At 47.1% G+C, this 23,575-nt stretch overlaps 1 protein-coding gene across 1 annotated transcript in view; it reads right to left on the reverse strand.

The window, feature by feature from the left end:
* Positions 1-368: 368 nt before the first annotated feature.
* The window catches only part of LOC147689343 (ubiquitin-conjugating enzyme E2 E2-like), a 650,182-nt gene continuing 626,975 nt past the window's right edge, over positions 369-23,575 (reverse strand). Inside the window, exon 6 of the mRNA XM_086942154.1 lies at positions 369-1,156. Within this exon, the coding sequence (XP_086798280.1) occupies positions 1,059-1,156 (98 nt within the window). The 3' untranslated portion in view covers positions 369-1,058. The remainder of the gene's footprint in view (positions 1,157-23,575) is intronic.

A 23,575-nucleotide genomic window follows, 5' to 3' on the forward strand; every position in this document is an offset into this window, starting at 1 on the left:
CTGTTTGGCAGGGGAGATGGCGTTCCCCCTGGTAAAATAAGTGGGGGGACACCGTCCACCCGCGTGGGACCCCGACTCGAGCCCTGCTGAGGAGGCCCAATAAGTACTAAACTGGTCTGGAGATGCTTGTGTTTCCTTCTAGAGGCGGTCCCTCTAGAATGATGGACAGCTCCCATGATGAGCAGGGTCAGTACTGATTTGCATAAGGCGGGCCTTTGCCTAGAGTGGCAAAGTGTGCACAAAACGATGGGCCGGAATGCTACCCTGAGCATTTGCCAGTGGTTAGATTATTTGTAAGCATAGAAGTACCGAAGTCCTGATGGTGCTGGAAGAAGAAAGAGCAGAGCGATACTGAGAGTCAGACAAGAAACTTTTCACCAGCCAGTGTTTTATTGCGTGCTCTCAGTAAACACAAGTGAACAACAACTGATCTACAGTCAAAGGTGGTGCAGATCGCTTAAGAAATTTACAAGTACTTGGCTTTGTTATTGAGAAGGTGAAAATACACATTTACTTTGTTCAAACTGGGAAGTCTCTTGTGGTGGGGGTGCAATGTGTGCAATTCTTACGGTCTTGGGTAAATGCGTAGTGACTGTCGATCAGAGGTTTCTGTACAAAAATTCTGTTTTCCGGCAGCATGCACGCACCAACCACGAAAAAAACTTCAGTACAAAAAAATTAACCCTTAATGCAACCTTTAAGTATAAATGAGATTCAATTCTGAATTTGTTTATTCTTTACCCTCCTTCCCCCCCCCAACAAAAACAATATAACCATGTAAGAAAATATTACACACAATGCTACAAAGCTTTGTGACAAAGCCCTAGGCTAGAACAGATTCAACATTCTCCGCATCATCAAACAAACAAAGAAATCCCCTTTAATTTGGGGAAAAAATATGTTCAAGTTATGTTATCAAATTTATTAAAGAAAATGACAACTTTGTGTCACAACCGTTCGAAGGAAAAAAAAACAAAAAAATAAAAATAAACAAACGAAGGGCTCTGGATGCACTTAGTGAGTGTGCTTGCGCAGGTCCAACTGGTCTAATTCGCTTCCTATGTGGCGTATCTCTTGGTCCACTGCCTGGCCATTCGGTCATGCTCGGCTCTGTTGGTCATGTACTGTGTCGCGATACTCCCAACCAGCGGGTCCGCTGCACAAAGGAAAGAGACAAGAATTAAGACAAGAACTGAAAATCTGGATTTTAATCCCAAGGTTTTGTAGAGGGTGTACCAACCCCAAACCGAAGCAAGAGTACTGTGCATAGGTAGAGGCCATACATTGATAATGCGATCAGATGAATATGTGATAATCGAAGTTAATCGATGATACAGTGAGAAATATAGATTGATTATACAGAGTCACAGATAAATCAATAGCCGCAGTGATAAAGAACGCTGGAGGATTGGGATGGGGGTCAGGGCTCAATTCCAAAGGAAAAATGTGGGGGTAGGGACTAATTATATACCATCATATACAATTTACGAGGACATCACAGGAAGTGATGTCACAAGAAGTGGTGCAATGCCCATTTAATCAACATTACTTAAACGGCCAAGGGCCAAAAGCAACAAATTACCATAATCACGAAGACTATTTTGGTTTTACTTTTTTAAAACACTTGCATTTTTATCCTATTAATGTGCAACTACGCTTGAAAATGACTAAAGGTGGGTATATTTTTAAATAGATGTGTATCTTGGTAATTCTATCTATACTACTATTATAAAGAGAGAACACAAACCTTTGAGCCAGGTAAACTCGGGAACCACAGCGCCAATCCACACACCCGATACATTGTTGAAAATGTCAGGGTGTGCAGATGGACATAGGCTATATAAAATAAACATTAAACGTAAATTTAAAAATTTAACTTAAAAAAAAAGTAGTCCCCTGGAAGTAGCGCCGGCCGTGACGTGGCGCTGGCTGCGACGTAGCGCTGGACGCGATGTGCGTGATGACGAGAGGAAGCGGCGGACATGAGCGGCAGACAGGCGGGGAGGAGCGGTGAGGAGCGGCGGTGAATTTAGGAGCGCCGGGACACGTAAGTGATGATGAGGGGAAGCGGCGGACTCCTGCTAATGAAAGCAACCTGCGTCAGTTGTTCATTTCCCGGGAGGAGGCTGAGCGCTTGCCAGGTGAGTCCTCGGGTGGTCCCATGCTGGGCAGAGAACGGACACAGGGAGGCCTTAGGAGCAGCGCTCGCGCTCTGTCAGTCAAACCCCAGAAAGCGCTGCTGTGAGCCACGCGCCAGTAATGAAGCACTAATTATGGTTCCGGTTTTAAGATCGTGCCGGGGTCGGCTGCCTTCAAAAGCACTGTATGACTCAAACCACAATGTTAAAGGAAAGTATTTCAGAAGCAAACAGGTATTAACCTCCGCCGCTCCTCTGTGATCTAGGCGAGTTACCTTTAATGTCTGCTCTACAAACCTTGACAGAAAGTTTCATTAAGAAGAAATAAAGGATGCCATGAGCTCTGAAGCAATATATGTTTCTGGTGCGACTTTTTAGTGGTTGTTTGAAAAATGCTGGAACTCCTGCTTTGCATTCTTAGGAACCCACATTTTTCCAGAAGATGTCGATTTTTATGAAGCTGGGAGTGTGTGTAATATTGAATTTATGACATGATGAGATGGCGGATTTTGAAACTGCGCTGGAGCCCCCACTTTTCCTGCAGCCCAGACACTGCATTACAGAAGATGACATGTTTGCATGGAGCGTTGTCAAGAGGGCATTCCTTGCTTTACTTCCATGCAAATGAAAGAACACCTTTGTGCCTTCCGGAACACGCGCAGGGGTTAAACAACATCTCGGGAGATGTACTAACTGTGGACAACATGGGCAGCAGAGCACAGTTACTTTGCTACTCGAGAGTCCCATGTGGGGGTCAGCCACTGGGGCATCAGGGCTTCCCAGTCTCCACTCGCATAGTAGAGAGGGGGGGCAGAGAGAAAGTGGAGCCAATGAAAATGGGGCACTGGTGCTAAATCACTTAGAATGGGAGGTGGTGGAGTGAGTGAGTGAGCAGTAACCTAACTTCAATGCATTCTATAATACACAGGGTTCTGTAATCCCAGTATATTTACCTACCTCTAATCTATACTACTATTATAAAGGAAGAACTTTGAACCTTTGAGGCGGGTAAACTCGGGAACCACAGCGCCAATCCTCACACCCGATACATTGTTGAAAATGTCAGGGTGTGCAGATGGACATAGGCTATATAAAATAAACATTAAACGTAAATTTAAAAATGTAACTTAAAAAAAAAGTAGTCCCCTGGAAGTAGCGCCGGACGTGACGTAGCGCTGGCTGCGACGTAGCGCTGGACGCGATGTGCGTGATGACGAGGGGAAGCAGCGGACATGAGCGGTGGACAGGCGGGGAGGAGCGGTGACGAGCGGCGAGGAGCGGCGGTGAGTTTAGGAGCGCCGGCTCAGGTAAGGCAAAGGGACACGTAAGTGATGATGAGGGGAAGCGGCGGACATGAGTGGCGGACAGGCGGGGAGGAGCGGTGATGAGCGGCGAGGAGCGACAGTGAAGTCAGGAGCGCCGGCTCAGGTAAGGCAAAGGCACACGTAAAATGTCAGGCCGGGAGGGGGCCGGGGGCGGGAGGTGGCTCCGGGACACGGACAATGTCGGGGCGGGCGGGGGCCGGAGTGGGCGGGGGCCTGGGCTGGCTGTTGGCCCTGAAGCCTCATTGCCCCCGGACAACATCAGGGCGGGCGGGGAGGAGCGGTGACGAGCGGCGGTGAAGTCAGGAGCGCCGGCTCAGGTAAAGCAAAGGGACACGTAAAATGTTGGGGCGGGAGGGGGCCGGGGGCGGAAGGTGGCTCCAAGACACGGACAATGTCGGAGCAGGCGGGGGCAGGGGCGGGCGGGGGCCTGGGCTGGTTGTTGGCCCTGAAGCCTCATTGCCCCCGGACAACGTCGGGGCGGGCTGCTAGTTTATTATATTTTTAAGCTTTTATTAAGCAATGAAAATGTGCTTTTAAAAAAAAATCATTAAGCATAAGATTTATGAATAGTTCATGAATGTTGCGTTATCTTTCTTATTTAAGCCTCCTGGTGGGCCCATAAAAAAGGCAGAATTAGACGGGTCATCAGGCCTCCTTTGGTTGGAGTTTCCTGGCTGGGAGCAGTCAAGAGCCTCACACCTGATGCAAATACAGCAGAGGGGAAACAAAGGCTCGCACCTTGTTAGCACTTCACACATTCTTAAGAGAGGCAGCTTTTCACTTTGTTCAGTCCCTGTTTAGGAGATTTGCAGGCTCTGTAAGAATGGCAGATGTGTTGGTCTTTCCCAGTATTTACACAAAGCAAACGTGCAATAAATTATATATGTTTGTAAATGAATGTACAGGATGCGTTACATAAAACTGGAGGATTGCGAGGTGTACAAGTCACATATCATCTTCCATAGCTCACTGTGCTATTATCCTCGCAATGCGCTCAAACGTACACATGATAGACCTGCTAAACATATATGGGAGGGCTTTAGATCTGATGTCACTTCTTGTGATGCCACTTCCTGTAAAGTCGTGGCTTGTGATGACACTTTTTATGATGCAATTCCTGTGATGCCATGTGTGATGTCACTTGCATACTGCCATACAAGGTCAGTCCCCCCACTTCTTATTTTAGGACCTGTGCCCTGTCCAAATGTAGCCCTTCACTCGTGCCGAGGGCCTCAGGGCGCTAGCTTGTGCCTAGGAGAGCATTCAGCAGCACGGACGTCCTCGTGAGAGCAAACCCGGCCTCTGCACTCACGTGCACGCACCCGGAAGCTGCAGCGAGGCGCTATGAATTATACATCACTCAGTATCCCTGAGCGCAGCTGCGGCTTCAGGGGGCGGAAGAGGGCTTCCTTTCTGCGCCGTGCACAGCTTTACGGAGCTGTGTCCGCTGGGCTTTGTGTTGGTAATGGTTGCGGTGCACTGCACACAATGGCGGACGCACATTTTTCTATGCATTCTTTTTAATAGCTTCGCAGCGTTTTCATAGCAGGAGTTACTACTTCAGAACTCAACCATACTAGTCTTACCAACCTCAGGCGGATACAAGATCGGAGGGGGGAAAGAATAAAGAGAGAGAAAAAGAGAGAGAGAGAGAGGGAAGGGGAGAAGAGAGAAAGGGGGAGCAAAAGAGAGGAGGGAGGGAGAGAGAGAAAGGGGGAGCGAAAGAGAGGAGGGAGAGAGAGAAAGAGAGAGGGGGAGAAGAGAAAGAAGGGGGCAGAGAGAGACCCTATAAACTGCTCGCTCTAGTGGATGTTGTGAGTTAACCCGGGTGGTTAATGCACCTCCAGCTGCAGTGGTCTGCGCGTGCGCTGCATGTCACAGGTTGTCTGTCACATGGCTCGTGGTTAATTCCCCGGCCACAGAGCTGGGGGTGTCTTGCGGGTCACGGGTTCGAATCCCGCGGAAGGTAACTTATTTTATAGTAAATGCGTTGCATAGAGCTTCACCACCGTTGATGAGGCTTGAGGCGCTTTATGGTAAGTAGCCCGGTACTAGTGAACCCAGGGTTAGTGGCTACATCCAGAGAATAGGCTAAGCCTGCTGCTCGGAGGGAAAGCGCTCCGTGCATTAACTTCAGTTTCCTTTATGGTAAATTTGATTAACATTTCGATGGCAACGTTAGTGGAGGATTTCTGGCACAAAGGAACTGGTTCGAGGGATGAATAGAGAGGGCTGAACGGATGAAGTGTTATTGGGTTAAGGAACGAGAGGCTGTGATCTAGGAAACCAAGGGAGGCAATTTGTAGAACTTCATATTAGAAAAACAAACTAAAAAGAGGGCAAGTAAGTTAGAGCAGGCCAAGCACAGGGAAGGAAAGGTAGGCAGAGGACGCCAGGGAGGGAGGAGTGAGCTTTCGATAGCTGTAAACCAAGGTCAATGTCCAGGCAGGGTCAGAGGTTACAATCCATGTTAGATAGTTTATGTGGCAAGTGCACGTGCTGCTGAGATGTACTTTAGAGAATCATAGATTCCTATCCCTCATGTGTAATGGAAACTTTCATCCTTCCAGGCTGGGCACAGCCACCGCAGCACTATCCGTCACAACCCCACACTCAGCACTCTGTAAGAACAAGTTATCGATGTACGTTCTCGTTATATTTAGTTTATTGTGCTGTACATTTCCCCTGGTACTCTGCTTCTTGCTCCTCAGCCAGTATGGACATGCTGTGTGGAATGTTGGAGTGGGGTGATGCAATGGAATGTTGGGTGGCTAAAGGTCGAGTGTGTCAGGGGGAGTATGGGCTGAGCAGCAGGGAGGCTGCTCCTGGTGGGGCTAATTATAGAGCTCTGCTATGGACTAAACCTGGAGTTTAAAATGAATAGTATACTTGCAGGGCATTTTTAGGGTTTAGGGGTAGGTGAGGTTATTAGGTGGCAATGAAATTTTACTGGTAGGTTAGAGTATTGGGTGGCAAGGGAATTTTTAGGGCGGGTAAGGGTATTTGGATGGAAATTATATTTTTAGGGTTTAGGGTGGTTAAAAGTATTTGGGTGGCAATGGCATTTTATGGGTTTAGGGTGGGTATGGGTATTTAGGTGGCAAGTGTGTTTTTGCTCAGAAGCTCCTTCCGAGCATCAGAGCAGAGCCTAACTAGCTATATTTCCGGACAAATATAAAGACTTGGCTGTTCTGTTGATTCTTGCTCTGTGCCCAGGTTTAACCCTCAGCACCAGGGCACCCTACCTGGGTTTCAGTCACATTTTATACTTTTAAATTCAATACAAAATAATATATATTCAAAAACCCAATTTTTAGGGAAAATGCTGGCACAAAAAAAGTTTTTACAGAAAAATATTTCCATAAAAACTTTCCAGCCACAGAAAAAGCTTTGCTTCTAAACTGATTATGCCTGCTACTAATATTGACTATTATATGGCGACAGAGTGTAAGACAAAGAAATCTGTCTATAATTTGCAGGTCTTCAGTTCAAATCAAAGCACAGATAATTGAAGCGTTTATACTGCTGATGCTGACAAAGGAAAGCCAGGACCACCACGTTTGGTGAAGCACCAACTATCGAACCACCAAGAGACCAAGCAGTTTGTGGATATGTTATATATATCAATATTAATACTAAACTTTTAGGAGTACTGCAGTGTATACAACCCGGGACATAGAATCCAGCCTTCGCCTTGGTTTGAGTCTCTCCACAGCATTTACCTGAAACCTCCTTTTCTCTATGAAGACTTCTCCTCAGCACTTCGCACAGGGGGACTTTACCTAGTATGTGGCATATACACCCCAGTACATCAAGAGTTGCTGGCAAAAGAGAAGAAGGATGTGAATTTGCTTCTGGTGAGATGAGACTAGTTTGCACCTCCAACCCTGAGGTTCTCTTCAATTCACTTACCTAGGCCACTGCATATTCTGAAACTCAACCTCCAAAGTATTCAACTCATGGTGTGTGTATATGTATGTATGTATATATATATATATTCAACTCATGGTGTGTGTATATGTTTGTATGTATATATATATATTTTTTTTTTTTTACAAAAGTTCAGTAAGCGGGCTCTCAGGATGCAGCACAAATGGACCCAGATATTGCTAGTTTGACTAAACAGTTTCCTGCAATAACTGGGTCTATTTGTGCTGCATCCTGAGAACGCACTTACTGAACTTTTGTAATAATGATGGCAAGCCGCTATGTTCTGGCTGCATGCGCGCCACTTTCCAAGGGCCCCACAGTTCCAGAAGGAGCCCTGAGTTAAAAAAAAAAAAAAAAAAAAAAAAAAATATATATATATATATATATATATATATATATATATATATATATATATATATATATATATATATATACCCCCAGCATAAAAAGATGCTTATGAACACTACAATGTTGCTTGGGGAGAGAGGTAGCTGTATTTTACGGCGGAAGGTGACTAAAGAGAGACTTACCAGCATTTTCTATTGCATAAAGCAGCCGTGTGAGTGTGATAACCGGGGCCAGCAGTGTTGGGACGCCACTAGGCGTACGAGTGTTAGAAATTACTTAATTCACACTCGCAGCGGGAGGCACAAAACACGGTGTGGATCAGCTTTGGGAGGAGCAAAAACCTGTGAGCTTGGAGGATGGGCCAACTTTTACTCCAATGGCAGTGAACCTTCCTTGACTTAATCTGGCAGCTAGGTGGGAAAATCATTTGCTAAGGTGGAACTAGCACTGAGGAAAGCCGCAAGGCTGAAACACGTCTGCTTAGCATTTCACCATCGCATCAGCTCCATGTCACGTGCCTGCTATTGTGGCATTAAAGTCTGTTTTTGGTCATCTGGCTGTGTCGGACCTGTTCTTAAACAGAGTGGGATTTGGACAGTATTTGTCAGCGGTAGCAAGCACCGTTTAGCCGGCACGCCGTCTCGGTCTGGAACAACGCACCTGGAGATTATATATATATATATATATATATATACACACACACACACACACACACACACACACACACACACACACACACCCACACACACACACACATGCTTTAAACAAATACTGGGAGTGTAGCAGGCAGTTTTGTTTGCCTGCACAATTCATAGCGGGGCTTCAAGGATTTTCCTAGTCCTAGCCAAATTTATATTTTGCTATTTGGAGTCTTTCTCCATCCTCCTTACTCAACTCTACAACCCTCCTCCTCCTCCCATAAACAGGATTTTTTTCTTTGGAGATCTATTGCAATCTGCTACCCCCTTGTGGCCATTTGCAGTAGCTCCTTAAGACAGATGGCTGCAATGGCCTTAGTGTAATACCGGCCCTAAATCTGTGTAAAAAAATCATTAGGCAAGACAGGTTGAGGGAGAACGTGTGTAAATGAGCACAAGGTAATTTATTTACTGCTGCACTGAAAATAGCACAGTACCTTTTTTGTAAATCTCACCTTCCTTGCGGAGTCAGCACAGCTCAGTGAGTTGAGTGCATTCAAAAGTCAAAAATACTTATTCTTCATGGTGATAATATTCCTCTATAAAGCCACAGGAAAACAGAGAATTCAGGTGCTTTAATGTGAGAAACTTCCTTATACCTTAATATATTCTTATTGGCAGGTCTCTACCGTACGCAGCAGCTGATGCTGTCGAGGCACGGAGATACAGGATGAGGAACTCTTGTGGACTGTGCAGTAAGTGAGCAAGAATGGGAAGGTACGCTGCCGCAGGAGGCCTATTGACTCACTTGGAGCATCTTCATTCGTACAACACATCTTGGTTCTCACCACCACAATGTCTGCCGATAACTAGCTGTTGGCAGTGTTCGTCGCCACATCCCATCCTGGTCGCCACAGCAAGAAGCGGACACAGGTGAGACCTCTGAGTTATAAATTCGGAGGTGCTCGCTCAGCGTGCTTGTAGGACTAGGATATGATCGTTCCGAAAGGCTCTCTGCTGGAAGCTACTGCATGTGCCAAGAATCCAATGGGCCCTTCACCACATTTTCAATGATGCCACTGTTTTCACTGTGAATGTTGTGCAAGGCATCAAGTAGGCTGGCTTCAGAAAGGATGCAGCACAGTATGCAGGGGGTACAGATAAAGACGTGCATCTGAGAGAAATGCATTGCACACCGTGGGAGCAGCGGTGGCCAACTACACAGGCGGGGCTATTTGAAGTAGTTTTCATCTTTGCCTTGCGCAGGAAATTGGACCGTGCTCTCAAACGTGGATCTAGAAGGTTCCTCAGAAGGAAGCACTACACCGAGATGGACCTCGCTATCACTTTCACCAGACTGGGGCTCGACCACAGAAAAAAGGTCAAATTTGAGCAAGAAATTTTAGACACAGTTGAACTTGTCAGAAGTTCTCAAGATGGTGATTTCACAATGTTATCACAAATTAATTGGTCGAATTTCTCTTCCACACTGACCCCTAAATATAACGTAGTTGCTGGCACTAACCAGCATTCAGGGAGCAGTTGAGGAGTTAGGTAAGCAGCTGAACCAAGCCCTTCCATGAGCTTTCTGGTACAAGGAAGCAGTGCTCTGCTTCTACAAGTTCAAGGAAGAGGTAAGCTGGGCCCACTTCCCTGAAACCCAATGCTTTAGAAAGTTTAGGGTAGCTACCTCACCCGGTGTCATCACTGACACGGTTTCCAGGCCTGAGCATTAAACCTACTGCATTCTGGGTAGTGTAGTTTTGGGTTGCATCCAGAGACAAGTTGTGACTAACACACCTGATAGCCAGTCGGAATAGCCAAAAACACAAGCGCCATGCCAGGTTATTCATTCCTTGTCTCTATTACTGTGTTGGCATCTTTGAAAATAGTTTTGAGAATTAAGTTAGGGACAGACAGGGATATTTATATATTCAGTGTGCAAGAATTTTCTTGCAAATACATTTGTCCCATGGAGAATAAACAGTTTTTTTTAAATATATGTAGTTTTTGGGAGTGCATTATATGGGATAAAGTACCCCCTGTCATACATTCTAGGGATATTGTAAATCATTAAGGCACTCCGTGACCATTTAGAGGAATGAGGCAAAAAGCTGAGTTCCTTTATAAGGTCATGGAACTCCGAGGCGACTTGAAATATCCTTATAATGTGTGGCAGATGGTACTTTACTCCTCATAATACACTGTCACACCATCACCATTCCTACCCCACTGAAATATTTGGTGTATTGCTCTTTCACATAAAAAAGATACGATGTTTGTAAACATGAGAAATACAGTTTTAAACTCTAGTGCAAAATTAAACCCACCAAAAAGCATTTAGGTATTTGTTGTAAAAAGACATTGGAACCCGTTTTAAAAAAGCTCAGAATGTGTAGAAAAATAAGGAAACGTTCCATCTTTCATATAATGACATAAATCATGGAAACAATAAAGATGCTGCAGTAAATATCTCCTTTTAGCTGCTCATTCTTTATCTAGAAAAAAGAGCAGAAGAAGGAAGTGACACTTTTTTTTTTAAAGTGCAGCTTAATGATCCCTGACCTGGTATTCCCCCTGACTGCTATCTCTGCCAGCAGGCACTGCAACATCAGAACTCAACTGTAATACGTTTTTACAGTGGAGGAGCTACATCATTTATCACAGGTGACTAGAAACATCTCAAGTCACCTACAAGAAAGAGATTAGAGTTGGGCTTTTATGTAGGGACTGTAGGCTTCCATGCATTGTATATGGGATAAGAAACCCCCAACCGTACATTATAAGGATATTGCATGTCAATGATAGGCACATTGACGGATCCGTGCCTCTGGAGTTCAGAATTAAGAGGTGACTTTCAATGTCCTTTTTAGGTCTCGCTGAGCCGGCGCATGCGCTGCTCCGAGACATTTAGTAAGCGGCTTTTGAAAGTGCCACCACAGGCTTTTGGTGGCCTCAAGCTTGCGTGCCCCCGTGCAGCCGCCATGCGATCAAGATCGCGATCACTTTCACTTTCTTTACATGATCTTTTTGTTTATTGCTTGTGCATATCGATTGCAAGTACAAGTGGTGCATTTGTATCCATTATGGACAAATAATTGATTAATTATAACGTTGCTGCCACGTAAATTCTTCTACACTCGACGTGTCGCTTCTATTTTCTTTCACTCTTCATCGCTGCTCTTCCGGTGTTGATTGAGTTTTACCGGGCACAAATGGCGTACCTTTACAAGCACGTGCACGCCGCCACTATGCTGTGGGAGCCGTTCTTTCTTCCTAAAAGGTAATTAGGGGTCTTGTTCACCTCTGCATGGAGCGTTGTTATTGGAGCATTGCGGGTTTTTAAACATTATATAACATCACTGCCACGCACATTCTTCTACACTCCTATTTTCTTTCACTCTTCAACGCTGCTCTTCCGGTGTTGATTGAGTTTTACCCGGCACAAATGGCGTACCTTTACAAGCACGTGCATGCCGCCACTATGCTGTGGGAGCCGTTCTTTCTTCCTAAAAGGTAATTAGGGTTCTTGTTCACCTCTGTATGGAGCGTTGTTATTGGAGCATTGCAGGTTTTTAAACATTATATCCAGGGCTTTAAATGGGATGAAACTGAGGAGTCTCCAATGCCATGGCCGATGTAATTAAGGGCGTGGCTTAAAAACACGTAAGCTTGTGCTTGGCATCGGTGCTTGGCATAGTGTGTCGCCCGACTGGGATTCTGTAGAGTCTGATAGGGACCCGTCTCGGCACCTGCTTTTTAGAACTGCGGCTGCTGAGCACCGGCAGGACCCAGCCCACTTAAAGCTCTGATTATACTGTTGTTAATTTATTCTTTAAGCATGCCTGTGTGGATTCACATGATACAGCACTTCAACCATTTTGCGGTCAGTGTGAATTTCCAGGCACCACGATCACTACAAGCATTTAGTTGTTGTAACGCTACAGTCTTAAGTCATTTTATTTGCAGACGCTTGGCTTGGATGTCTCAACCATGCACTAGAGTATTCGGATATGCTTGCTCTTGAAAAATTTTTTTTTTATAGTCTAATACTATAAATTTTTTGGATACATTCGTACACAGTATTGCACCACTTAAGCACTTTTTAACAATTTGGGCGTCGTGCTTGGTTGCACTATGGTCACATTGGACTAGGTTGGTTCATTGGGAATCCGCATGAACCTTTTTGTTTAAGGACATGTTTTGGAATAAACAATGTAGCTTGGCACTATCGATTTTCTTTTTGGCACTGTTTTATTGTCCTTTTGGGCACTGTTTTGCTGTTTTTTCTTGGGACGCACCCCAATCGCGCACGTGGGTTGCGTGTTTAGTTGGCCTTACATACATGTGACATTCGATAGTCCCCATGAATCGTTCTGATAGTGTTTCCAAACCTTGTATTACAGGTACCCCCGTTGAGGATGGGTCTTTACCCGAAATGCACCGGGTCCATGATGAAGCGGCATGTTATTGTTTATCGTCATCCTGAACTGTAGCACGTTCTGGATATATTTTGAGCAGCATCAGGTTTGAATATTGAAGATTTACATATTCGAGATACCAATATAGGAATGGAATTGAAGAATTTGGACATATTGGTTTCATTTCGATTAGAAGCAATTTACTTATCTGAAGCCTGTGGCCTTATAGGAGCGCGTTTTGGGTCAGTGTAACCGGTTGGTTACCAGCAATTGACTCTCAAAGGTCTAACTTGCCAGGTCACAAAGTCGGTCTAAACTGCACACACGGATGCAACAACAGGCTTGGGACATGTTTAAGGGCTACTTAAGTGGGTGTCACAATAGATGGTGCAAGCCCTCCAGCCACATTTAATCTAGGCACTGGGTAAAGGAAGTGTCGCTTTACTAGGGACTTACAAGTAAATTAAGTGTGGTAATTTGGTGGAAACCAATGTTACCATGGTTTAGAGAGAGCACAAGCTCCTTAGCACTGGATAGCATCTCTGCTTGTCTCCTTCCTTTATTATCTATGCACTTCGAAGAATCTTGTGTTCACCCATTCTCTCTTCATTCTTTCCTGCATCGTTTCTCTCCTGTGACTTTCCCTCTGACTTCAACAACTTGTCCCAGTTTCTAGAGGGAGTCGTTTGAATAAAGGGCTTTGGAGCAGCCAAGGCTAGAGCATCTGCCCTCACTGTTTGCAAGGAAAGCACCGCCCCCAGCATACCTGCTCACAGGAGACTCTTGCAAATAACTAAGAGGGTACACTCCCCATCTGTTATTGTTGACTACTTTATGGAGAGTGCTATCCCGCCACACAGCGGCTTCTAGCGCCTAGTCATAAGAAAATGTTGTTGCCCTTGTTAAAGGCAATATGAAGCTGTAACATTTATTATGCACCCCGCCAAAATTAGTCACCAGTGAGGGCAAACAATTTAAAACCCCTGATGTTTGTTATAACCTTAATAATTGCAAACATACCGCATCGGCCAGGGTGCACCTAAAGCCCATCCAGTGAGCATCTCAGGTGAGGCCAGAAAGTCCATGACCACCGGCAAGTCAGCCCCCTTTCTCGCCCGCCCGGAGCCCACTAAGCTCAATTGCACCTTACTGAAGCCTGTTGTCCCATCTACCGGGTGCCCTCGCTCACGCTTTGCTAGCTTGTGTTCTGTATGCATAAGCTGTTGGAATTACTTAGTGACATTGCGTAACATCTCAATTCCTCCTGCAGGGGGGGGTGGGGTCTAGTACCACCACTCCCATGTATGCACATCCTCTTGCCCCCAATGCAGTTAACTGAACATAACCTGGAGCGAGGGCCCAGCGCACTGGTACCATCCCAGTGGCGACCCACCCCCTTACCTCAACAAGCATTAACAAGCATTGGCATAGCCAATAGGTCTTGCCTTTGGTACCTTATAAGTGTTTAGCCATGCAACAGTTGATGTTGTTGCACCAAGGATATTGTGCTGGATAACTAAACACTTATAAGGTCCCACAGGCGAGACCTATTGGCTATGCCAATGCTTGTTATGTACGGTTGGTGGTATTTTATTCCTTATAATATATGATCCTCTAGCCTTACAGCCCTTCCAGCACCAGTAGCACTATCACTGCGATAGTTGTAAGTGGACACACATCATACTTAAACTTGAGAGCTCTGATTCTTTTATCAGAGATCAATAATCTTAAAAACTAAACTTCCAGCTTCAGAATAGAACGTTGAAAACGTGTTGGTAACAACAACATAGCAGGCTTACGTTTCACATTTAATAGGGGCCTCTGCAGCTAATGAAGAGTGGAGTGCAACAAAAAAAAACAAGCAATGAAAGCCAAAACATAGGATGTTGCCTGCTAACCTTTTGACTTTGTCAGTGCTTATTCTGTTTGTGAGTGTTTTTAATATGAAGACAAGAGAGACACCAGCAGCCATGTAGCAGTGTTAGGGTAACTACTGGTCCCTCTCCAAGTAAAACAAGCATTGTCTAAAAGCCAAAATATATTGTATTATATTCTGCTACTGTGCTCCCCAAAATACCCCTTTCTAGACTCTTCCCTCCTTCCATCATCTCGAACCTCTTTTACTATTCAGATGTCCCAAACCATCCTTTCTAAACCCTTCCCTTCGACTCTTTCCCCCTCCACCTCCACTTTACTCATCCCAAAACTCCTCCTAAAAAAAGGAGCTAAAAAAAATCCAACACTTTCTAGACCCTTCGCTCTTCTATCACTCCACTAACCCTTTTTGGGTTCTGGAGTAGTGTGCTACTCGCCGAAAAAGCGCTTCGAGGCCTCGTCTGGGGCATCAAGTGCTATATAATTGCAATTACAATATAAACGTGCGAATTGTACGAGGAGTCCCTGGCATCAAATGAAAGTATTTATTGTGCGCATGCGCACATTGAGCAAGAGCAGCATTCTGTCCCTCACAGTCCGGATAGCCAATGGCTGCAGCTGGCTGACCCAGCCTGTGCCCCTATGCTGTGAAGGGTAGAGGCAACGTGCGGCCGACACTACAGCGCACCAACAGATGATGATAGCAGAGTGAAAGCCCCCGTGGGTAAAGTATGTACAGTCTTATTAAAAACAAAAGTCTTGGCTAACACCGGAGCCAAAAATAAAATCTCTGTTTGGCTAGAACACAGTGCTCCTTTAAGGTTGATAACAAGGATACTGCTTCGAAAAACAGCAAATAACTGCTGTCGGAGGCTCCCTGCCCTCAGCGCGTGCAGTTATGCTTCTCTCTATGCTCTGTTTTAAGGAATGGTTCCCTGTGCCCAGGGAAATCGATGCGCTGCTTACAAACCGCATCAGCGCTGGGAGTATTACTACTTCTGTCAGAGCTGGCCTTTGTTCTGAGAGCGGCATGGGGAAACCACGTGAGTCTTCTTGAAGTGTCTATGTATTGAAAATGTGTGTGGGGTGTGAGGAAGAGGAGAGGAGCAAGAATAAGAAATACCATGAAAAACAACAACAAAAAACAAGAGTGTCAGCACCCTTCCGAAAATGTGTTTAACCACAATTTTCTTTAGACCTTATTCATAGGGAGCTGCAACGCCCCTCTGAAGGTCGGCGCCCTGGGCGTGGGCCCAGTTCGCACCTTCTGAGGCAAGGCTTCAACCCTCCAACTCCCTGCTATGAGGTGTGCCGCTGAGGGCAGGGAGAGGCACTGCCACCGAGAGCTGAGGCATCCCCTTCCACCCCTCTCCCCCTTCCCCCCGCCCCCGCGGAGGGTGCTTAAGCATCTGACCCCGGTCCACGCCTATGCTACACCCGCTTCTGCCGCAGTCTGTTCCGGCAGCTGGGCCTTTCTGAGGCCAGGAAGGGCGCGCGCTGTGTTCTGCCCTCAAGGGCGGAGCACTGTGATGTCCCTTCTCACTTGTAATACACTATTACTGAATTCAGCTTAACCCTGCTTATACAGACATTACATCCTCCCAAATATTATACGAGTTTAGCAGATACTCTATTGAGATTTAGTACTCCCAGTGTCTCTAATAAATAACTCATTCTTTTTCAGTCTAGGGTACATTTATGACCAGATTGGCATCTTTTGCCAGCCAGTTTTATTGAACATTTTGAACACAATTGCTTGTCACAGCACAAATGTGTACAACGCATTTACATTCGGGAAGAGAGATAGTAACAAGAAAAGTTGACTGCTCTGCCTAAATTGCAGATTTTATGACCAAAAACCTTGGGATGAAAAACCATATTCAATATTAGGCCAAACTGCCATGGTTTAGGGTTCCAATTGTGCAGTGGAATCAAGGCCATGTTAGCTCCATTAGGGCCACGGACACGGAGCGTCGATGTCCTTCGGGGCTATGGCTCCCCTGATACGCCACTGCCAACTGTGTGATCTTGGGCAAACATCTTTAACCAACTGCAGCGTTATGTCCTTTGCGCTGAGACTCTTTGGGCCCAGCGCCTGGTCGTGACTCGTCCATGGATCTGGCGTCTTCCCCACCTCTGCAGCACTTTGCTTCAGTTCCTCCACTGAGATCTATTTGCAGTGCGCGCTGTTTGCGTCAGTCGTGGTCGGGTGGCCTGGAATGCGCTTCTTTTCAGCGCACACTATGGTGAACGTTCTGCTGACGATACAACGCCAGCATTGCACAGCACAAGTCGCCTCAAGCTTCCTTACTCTTAAATAATGCTCCGCTACGGTGGAAGAGCCCCGCGTACTGTAAAACTGTGATTGTTAAACAACTCTGAGAGGTATTTGTCTCTCCGTAAACTAGCGCTTAAATAAGTCTTTAAAAGATGGCGCTGTACTACAAAGCGCCTTTTCTCGTAAACTCTGAAGCCACAAGACAGGTCCTCATTGTGAACTTGCACATCTGGTTGGGCCACTGTTGGGGCCTGAGTGGGAGCACTCTCTGGGGAGTCAAGAACCACAATAGATAGTTTCCCCCACTTTTATGGTGATGCAGAAGCTATACAAAATGTACCTCACATCTGGAAGGAGATGCATTTACATGTCCTTGCTCTGCCGAAGGAGCGCTTCCATTGGTCTGCAGGGTTGGTGACGTCTTCTTCTTAATTACTTCACCCTTCTGCTCGGAGTACCCTGCTCCCCTAGATCTAGCGCCTCGATCCCTCCCCCCGAGGCCTCTGTGACCGAAGGGCAGTTAGTCAGTCCCTGTAAGGGGCCTGGCTACTGTCCTTGGAGACACATGAACCAGGTCCTACTGTGAACTCACCAAACTGACAATTATTTCAGGGGTGGAAAAGTCGAGGGGTCCCGACTTACCCTTGGGGGGTCGGTTGGTCCACAACGAGAAGTTCAGAAAGCAGATGTATCACATGCAATAAAATATGTCTTCAAGTAGTGTTATCCTTTTGTATAAAATAAGACTTTTAGTATGGTCAAGAGAATAGTCAGCGAATAGTGTTGTGCAATGGAAGGCCTAAGAGCAGGCTTCTCCAAGGAGTAGCTCATGAGCTACTTGGTAGCTCGCCAGCTACCTGTGAGTAGCTCTCCTGTGTACTAAATTTGAAGCCTTTGTTTGGCTGAATTAATATATGTATACCAACATTGAAAAATGTGTGTTTGATATGAAAATGTGTGTATTTTCAGAACACATAATTTCCAAAATGTATTTGAATCTGGTATCTGAATGATAAATATGAGCAATAAAATGCAAGACTTATTACTAATATTATTACCTTGGTGCCAGGGGGCATTGTATCTGTGGCTGGTATGTATTCCCCTTGTTGAGGCATTCCAAGTTGACTAATCCTTATTTACATTACTGCTGGCAATCCTGCAGTGAGGTGATCAGGGCTGGTAACCGTGCATGGGGTGACTAGTCACTAAAGTAATCTTGCCTGATGTGTACAGCACTAATATTAGTAGCTCGGGATGATTTTCATTGAACATAAGTAGCTCCTGTTAGTGAAAAGGTTGCAGACCCTTGCCTTAGAGTCACTGTAGACAAGCTCTGCACGTGTGACTCTCATAGAGAGACATTATTCACCCCACGAGCAAAGAGTCTTGGAGGACATCAACCCAAGCCCGCGGCATTGTCTACACACAACCGCGCTTCAGCCTTTGGCTTCATGGCACAAAGGGCTGGCGGTAATGCGAGGAGTCCTCGCTAGGCTCTTAGATTACCTTCATACTAAGAGGGTAGATTTCCCCCTCCCACCCCCTCCTTAGACTCTCCCGGCTCGTGCCCGAAGAATAGCGCCTCCTGGCAGCTGAGCTTCACAGCCACAAGGAGCCTGGGGAGTCATTATCTGCCATTCACGCAGAGCTTGGCATTTTACCAATGCACATTTACATACATGGAGGCCTTGCAGATGAACCGTGACCTGATTTCCAAGCTGGAGGGACAGAGATGCAGGCCTCGCAGAGTAAACAAGGCCTGATTTCCATTCTGGAGAGAGATGCAGGCCTCATCGAGTAACCGAGGCCGGATTTCCAGTCTGGATGGAGAGAAATGTAGGCCTTGCAGAGTAACCGAGGCCTGATTTCCAAGCAGGAGGGAGAGCGGTGCAAGCCTTGCAGAGTAACCAAGGCCTGATTTCCAAGCTGGAGGGAGAGCGGTGCAAGCCTTGCAGAGTAACCGAGGCCTGATTTCCAAGCTGGAGGGAGAGAGGTGCAAGCCTTGCAGAGTAACCGAGGCCTGATTTCCAAGCTGGAGGGAGAGAGGTGCAAGCCTTGCAGAGTAACCGAGGCCTGATTTCCAAGCTGGAGGGAGAGAGGTGCAAGCCTTGCAGAGTAACCGAGGCCTGATTTCCAAGCTGGAGGGAGAGAGGTGCAAGCCTTGCAGAGTAACCAAGGCCTGATTTCCAAGCTGGAGGGTGAGAGGTGCAAGCCTTGCAGAGTAACCGAGGCCTGATTTCCAAGCTGGAGGGAGAGAGGTGCAAGCCTTGCAGAGTAACCGAGGCCTGATTTCCAAGCTGGAGGGAGAGCGGTGCAAGCCTTGCAGAGTAACCAAGGCCTGATTTCCAAGCTGGAGGGAGAGAGGTGCAAGCCTTGCAGAGTAACCGAGGCCTGGTTTCCAGTTTGGAGGGCAAGAGGACAAGGGCTCGGTTCCTTTTGAAGCTTGTGTTACTGTGCAAGTGTGGGAGGTTTGCATCACCCTCACAGTTACACAACTGGGACACCTTTACATGCAAAAGCCACAGGAGGGCTTCAGATTGCAGTATCAATTCTGCAACCCTGCAGGGCCACACCTCTTCGCAGGGCTAGCACAGACATGGCGGGGTGCATTGGGAACACAAAACTACTACACACAGTCAGTTTCACGATAGCTGCACACAGGTTTTCCGTGGAAACAGTGATTGTCTCGTGATTTTATTGAACGTGTCTGCAATATTCTATCCTACGCAGTGACTAGTGTTGTCAGGCCTGGACTAGTGTGGTAAAGTTCACACTGGCACTGAACTTGGTGACTTTTCAGAGAATCCAGAACCTGGTGGCAAGGCTGTGTCTCAACCAGGGACAAACAATCACCTTGGCCCTGACTGAGCGGCAAAGGCTCCCAGCGGAACAAAGAAATACACATTCAAACGTCTCTACACAGGTTAAAAATCATCTGGTGTTCTAGGCCTGAATACCTGAGGAAACTGCCCCACACTACAACTCCAAGCCAGAATGTGCCATCAAAGGATGCAAGCCAATCAGCACAGAGGTAAGGTCAAGGAGCAAGGAACAGACAACTTCCAGGAGGGTTTGTGTTGTATCTTACCAGACTTAGCTGAGTTGTATTTTAAGTGTTTCTTTATTAAGATCAAGTTGCAGGATGGCATTCAAGTACAATTAGTAGGTTTCGATGTACATCTGCCCTTCAGCCCCACCAGGAGCAGCTTGCCTGCTGCTCAGCCCATGTTCCAACTGTCACACCTCAACCACACATCAGAGTCACACGACATTCCACCCTCCACACTCACACTGGCTGAGCAGCAGGGAGATGGGTAAACTGGGATACACATAAGTAAATAACCAGGATATAACACTTTGTGCTGCCCAGCAGACTTCAAAGGAGCACTGGAGGAGGTCGAGCATCAGAGAAGCGCTACCAGGCCAGCCCACTACCCCCAACATCAGAGAAGCGCTACCAGGCCATCCCACTACCCTCAGCATCAGAGAAGCGCTACCAGGCCAGCCCCCTACCCCTAGCATCATAGAAGCGCTACCAGACCAGCTCACTACCCCCAGCATCAGAGAAGCGTTACCAGATCAGCTCACTACCCCCAGCAACAGAGAAGCGCTACCAGGCCAGCCCACTATCCCCAGCATCAGAGAAGCGCTACCAGGCCAGCTCACTACCCCCAGCAACAGAGAAGCGCTACCAGGCCAGGTAACTGCTCCCAGCATCAGAGAAGCGCTACCAGGCCAGGTAACTGCTCCCAGCATCAGAGAAGCGCTACCAGACCAGCTCACTACCCCCAGCATCAGAGAAGCGCTACCAGACCAGCTCACTACCCCCAGCATCAGAGAAGCGCTACCAGACCAGCTCACTACCCCCAGCATCAGAGAAGCGTTACCAGATCAGCTCACTACCCCCAGCATCAGAGAAGCGCTATCAGGCCAGCCCACTACCCCCAGCATCAGAGACGCGCTACCAGACCAGCTCACTACCCCCAGCATCAGAGAAGCGCTACCAGGCCAGCCCACTACCCCCAGCATCAGAGAAGCGCTACCAGACCAGCTCACTACCCCCAGCATCAGAGAAGCGCTACCAGACCAGCTCACTACCCCCAGCATCAGAGAAGCACTACCAGGCCAGGTAACTACCCCCAGCATCAGAGAAGCGCTACCAGGCCAGCCCACTACCCTCAGCATCAGAGAAGCGCTACCAGGCCAGCCCACTACCCTCAGCATCAGAGAAGCACTACCAGGCCAGCGCAGTACCCCAGCATCAGAGAAGAGAACACAAAACTGGCCAGCCCGAGGGATGGCAGAGTGTGGGGGTAACAGATACCTGTGGCTACTGCACCAAATCCTAACCCTTAAATGCACAGCACTGGCCTCTACTGCGGTCTTTAAATGGGTGGTTCGGTCAGGCTCCTATCGCCAGCTGGACTGCGGTGATTATGCTCTTCATAGTCCATCTACAGTGGTCCATTGCCCGTCTCATAGAGATTGTGCTTTATGCGGGGCCACTGAAATTATGCAGCAGGGAAAGGTTAAATTATGTGCCTGAGTTGGCAAAGCGCCTGATTTAGATGTCGGAGGACGGGTTACTCCATCACAACAGTGACAAATTTCATGTCCGCTGAAATTTGGGGAGAGGAGTTGGCCTAACGGCTAGGGCGTGCAACCTCGAATCTGGGGAACTGGGTTCGAGTCTCAGCAATGACACCGACCATCCTGTGATTCTGGGCAAATCACTTAATCTCCCCGTGCCTAATAAAAATGAATGTGTCTTCATGTAATGCAACTGGTGCTATGTAAAGCGCTCTGATATCAGATTCGGGTCAAGTTCGGGCTATATAAAACTCTGTAAAAAAAAAAATGTATATAAATCCCATTATATCCTTTAGGATTTATATTTCAGCAGACAGGATATTCGTCAGATATTCGTGACGGAGTAACCTGTCCGCCAAGATGTAAATCAGGCTCTAAATTACACAACAACAAAACAAAAGGTAAGCAGCATAATGCGGCACATTTAATGTTCGTATTACCGAATTATTCTGGAACTATACACATGTTAGCACTATGTGGGAAAAGGTTTCACCTGATTCGTACCGCTTTGACACCAAAATATAGAAAGAAGCAGCAGAAAAGGGACTAGTCAACCTTTGTTTAGCGGCAACAAGTGTCCCTGCAGCACATTTAGTAACTCTGTTGACCCTCGAGGGGCAGGCCCACGCGCCTCAGCACCGCCCGGGCCTGGAGGAGCTTTGAAATTTGCAGCGGCCTCCAGCTGCACGGGAGACCACTCGGTTGATCCTCCAAGGACAGGACCGAATGCCCTAACACAACCCACGCCGGAGGCGCTTTGAAACTGGCCGCGGCCTCCTGCTGCGCGGGACGGCTCGGACGCGAGCCCGGCAAAGACCGGGCCAAGAGCGGGCCCGTCTGAAGGCTGGTAGAGGCTAGGATGGGCCAGGTGCCTTGGCTCATATTTTGTCTTCTGGATTCCTGGGGCCCTTGAAAAGTCAAGGTACTGGCTATATCTTCTTTCACAATTGACTTTTTGATTTGTACACTAATCGGCCTCCTCAGGTCCTCTTGACTGTTTGTTATAACCAGGGCTGGACTGACTACCGGGCGTTTTTGAATGCTGCCGAGCTGGGGGCTGATTTCACTACGGTAGCGGCTGATTTAGTTGATAGAGACCTGCATGTGCTTTGAAATTTAGCAAAGCAAAACGAATTTCGTTCCGCACACGCAGGTCCCCATCAACGAAATCAGCCCCCAGCTCAGCAGCATTCCAAAACGCCCGGTAGCCAGTCCGGCCTTGGTTATAACGTTATCACAAGCAAGTGAAGTGTGCATTTGACTCTATTTTACCCTTCGGCCCCACCTAGGAACTCTATTTCGACAGATCTTGTGCACTATCAATTATTATGGTTAAAAGGAAAACGGCCGCAGGGGGTACCTCAGGGGGAGCTAATGGGGGCGGCACAGTAGCGACCACAGATTCCTTCTTAACTAGGGCAGCTAACGTTATTTCAAAGGAGATAGCCCTAACTGAAAGAAGGCTCTCTCTTGAGACTAGGATACTTGTCCAGAGCTCAACTACAGTGGAAACCGGCGGTATTTTAGGGGCTACTTCTAGCCCAGATCTTGCTCCACCCGTGCCTGCGCCCGAGCTTGTGCCCACGTTTTCACCTATGGTGGCTTCCAATGTCGAGCCTGTTACGTTTATGGCAGGAGATGAGTGGACTGGACAGCCCCACCTCCAAGAGGAAGAAGACTGGCTGTAAAAGAGCCCCTCGGAAGACATCATTGACTAAGCCTATGTTATCAGCTAATCCCAGTAATAGTCTTGAACCACTGCTGGACACCTTTTTTTCCAGGATAGAACAGATGACCAAAGATCTTGTAGCACCTTTACGTCAAAAGCTGGAGGGCATAGAGGCGAGGTTCAAAACCCCCCTCCCAATGACCACCTATCCCTTTAATGGGACAGAGAATGAGGGGGAAGGGAGGTCCTGACATTGGAATAGGGGGCGCCCACAGGTCCAGGAATAATTGCGACCTAACCATTCCTAGTCCAGCAACACAGGTAGCGCAAACACAAGCGTTGCAAACAATCCGGGGGCAGGGC

The sequence above is a fragment of the Lissotriton vulgaris genome, chromosome 10 (genome assembly GCF_964263255.1).
Source record: "Lissotriton vulgaris chromosome 10, aLisVul1.2, whole genome shotgun sequence".
Taxonomy (NCBI): domain Eukaryota; kingdom Metazoa; phylum Chordata; class Amphibia; order Caudata; family Salamandridae; genus Lissotriton; species Lissotriton vulgaris.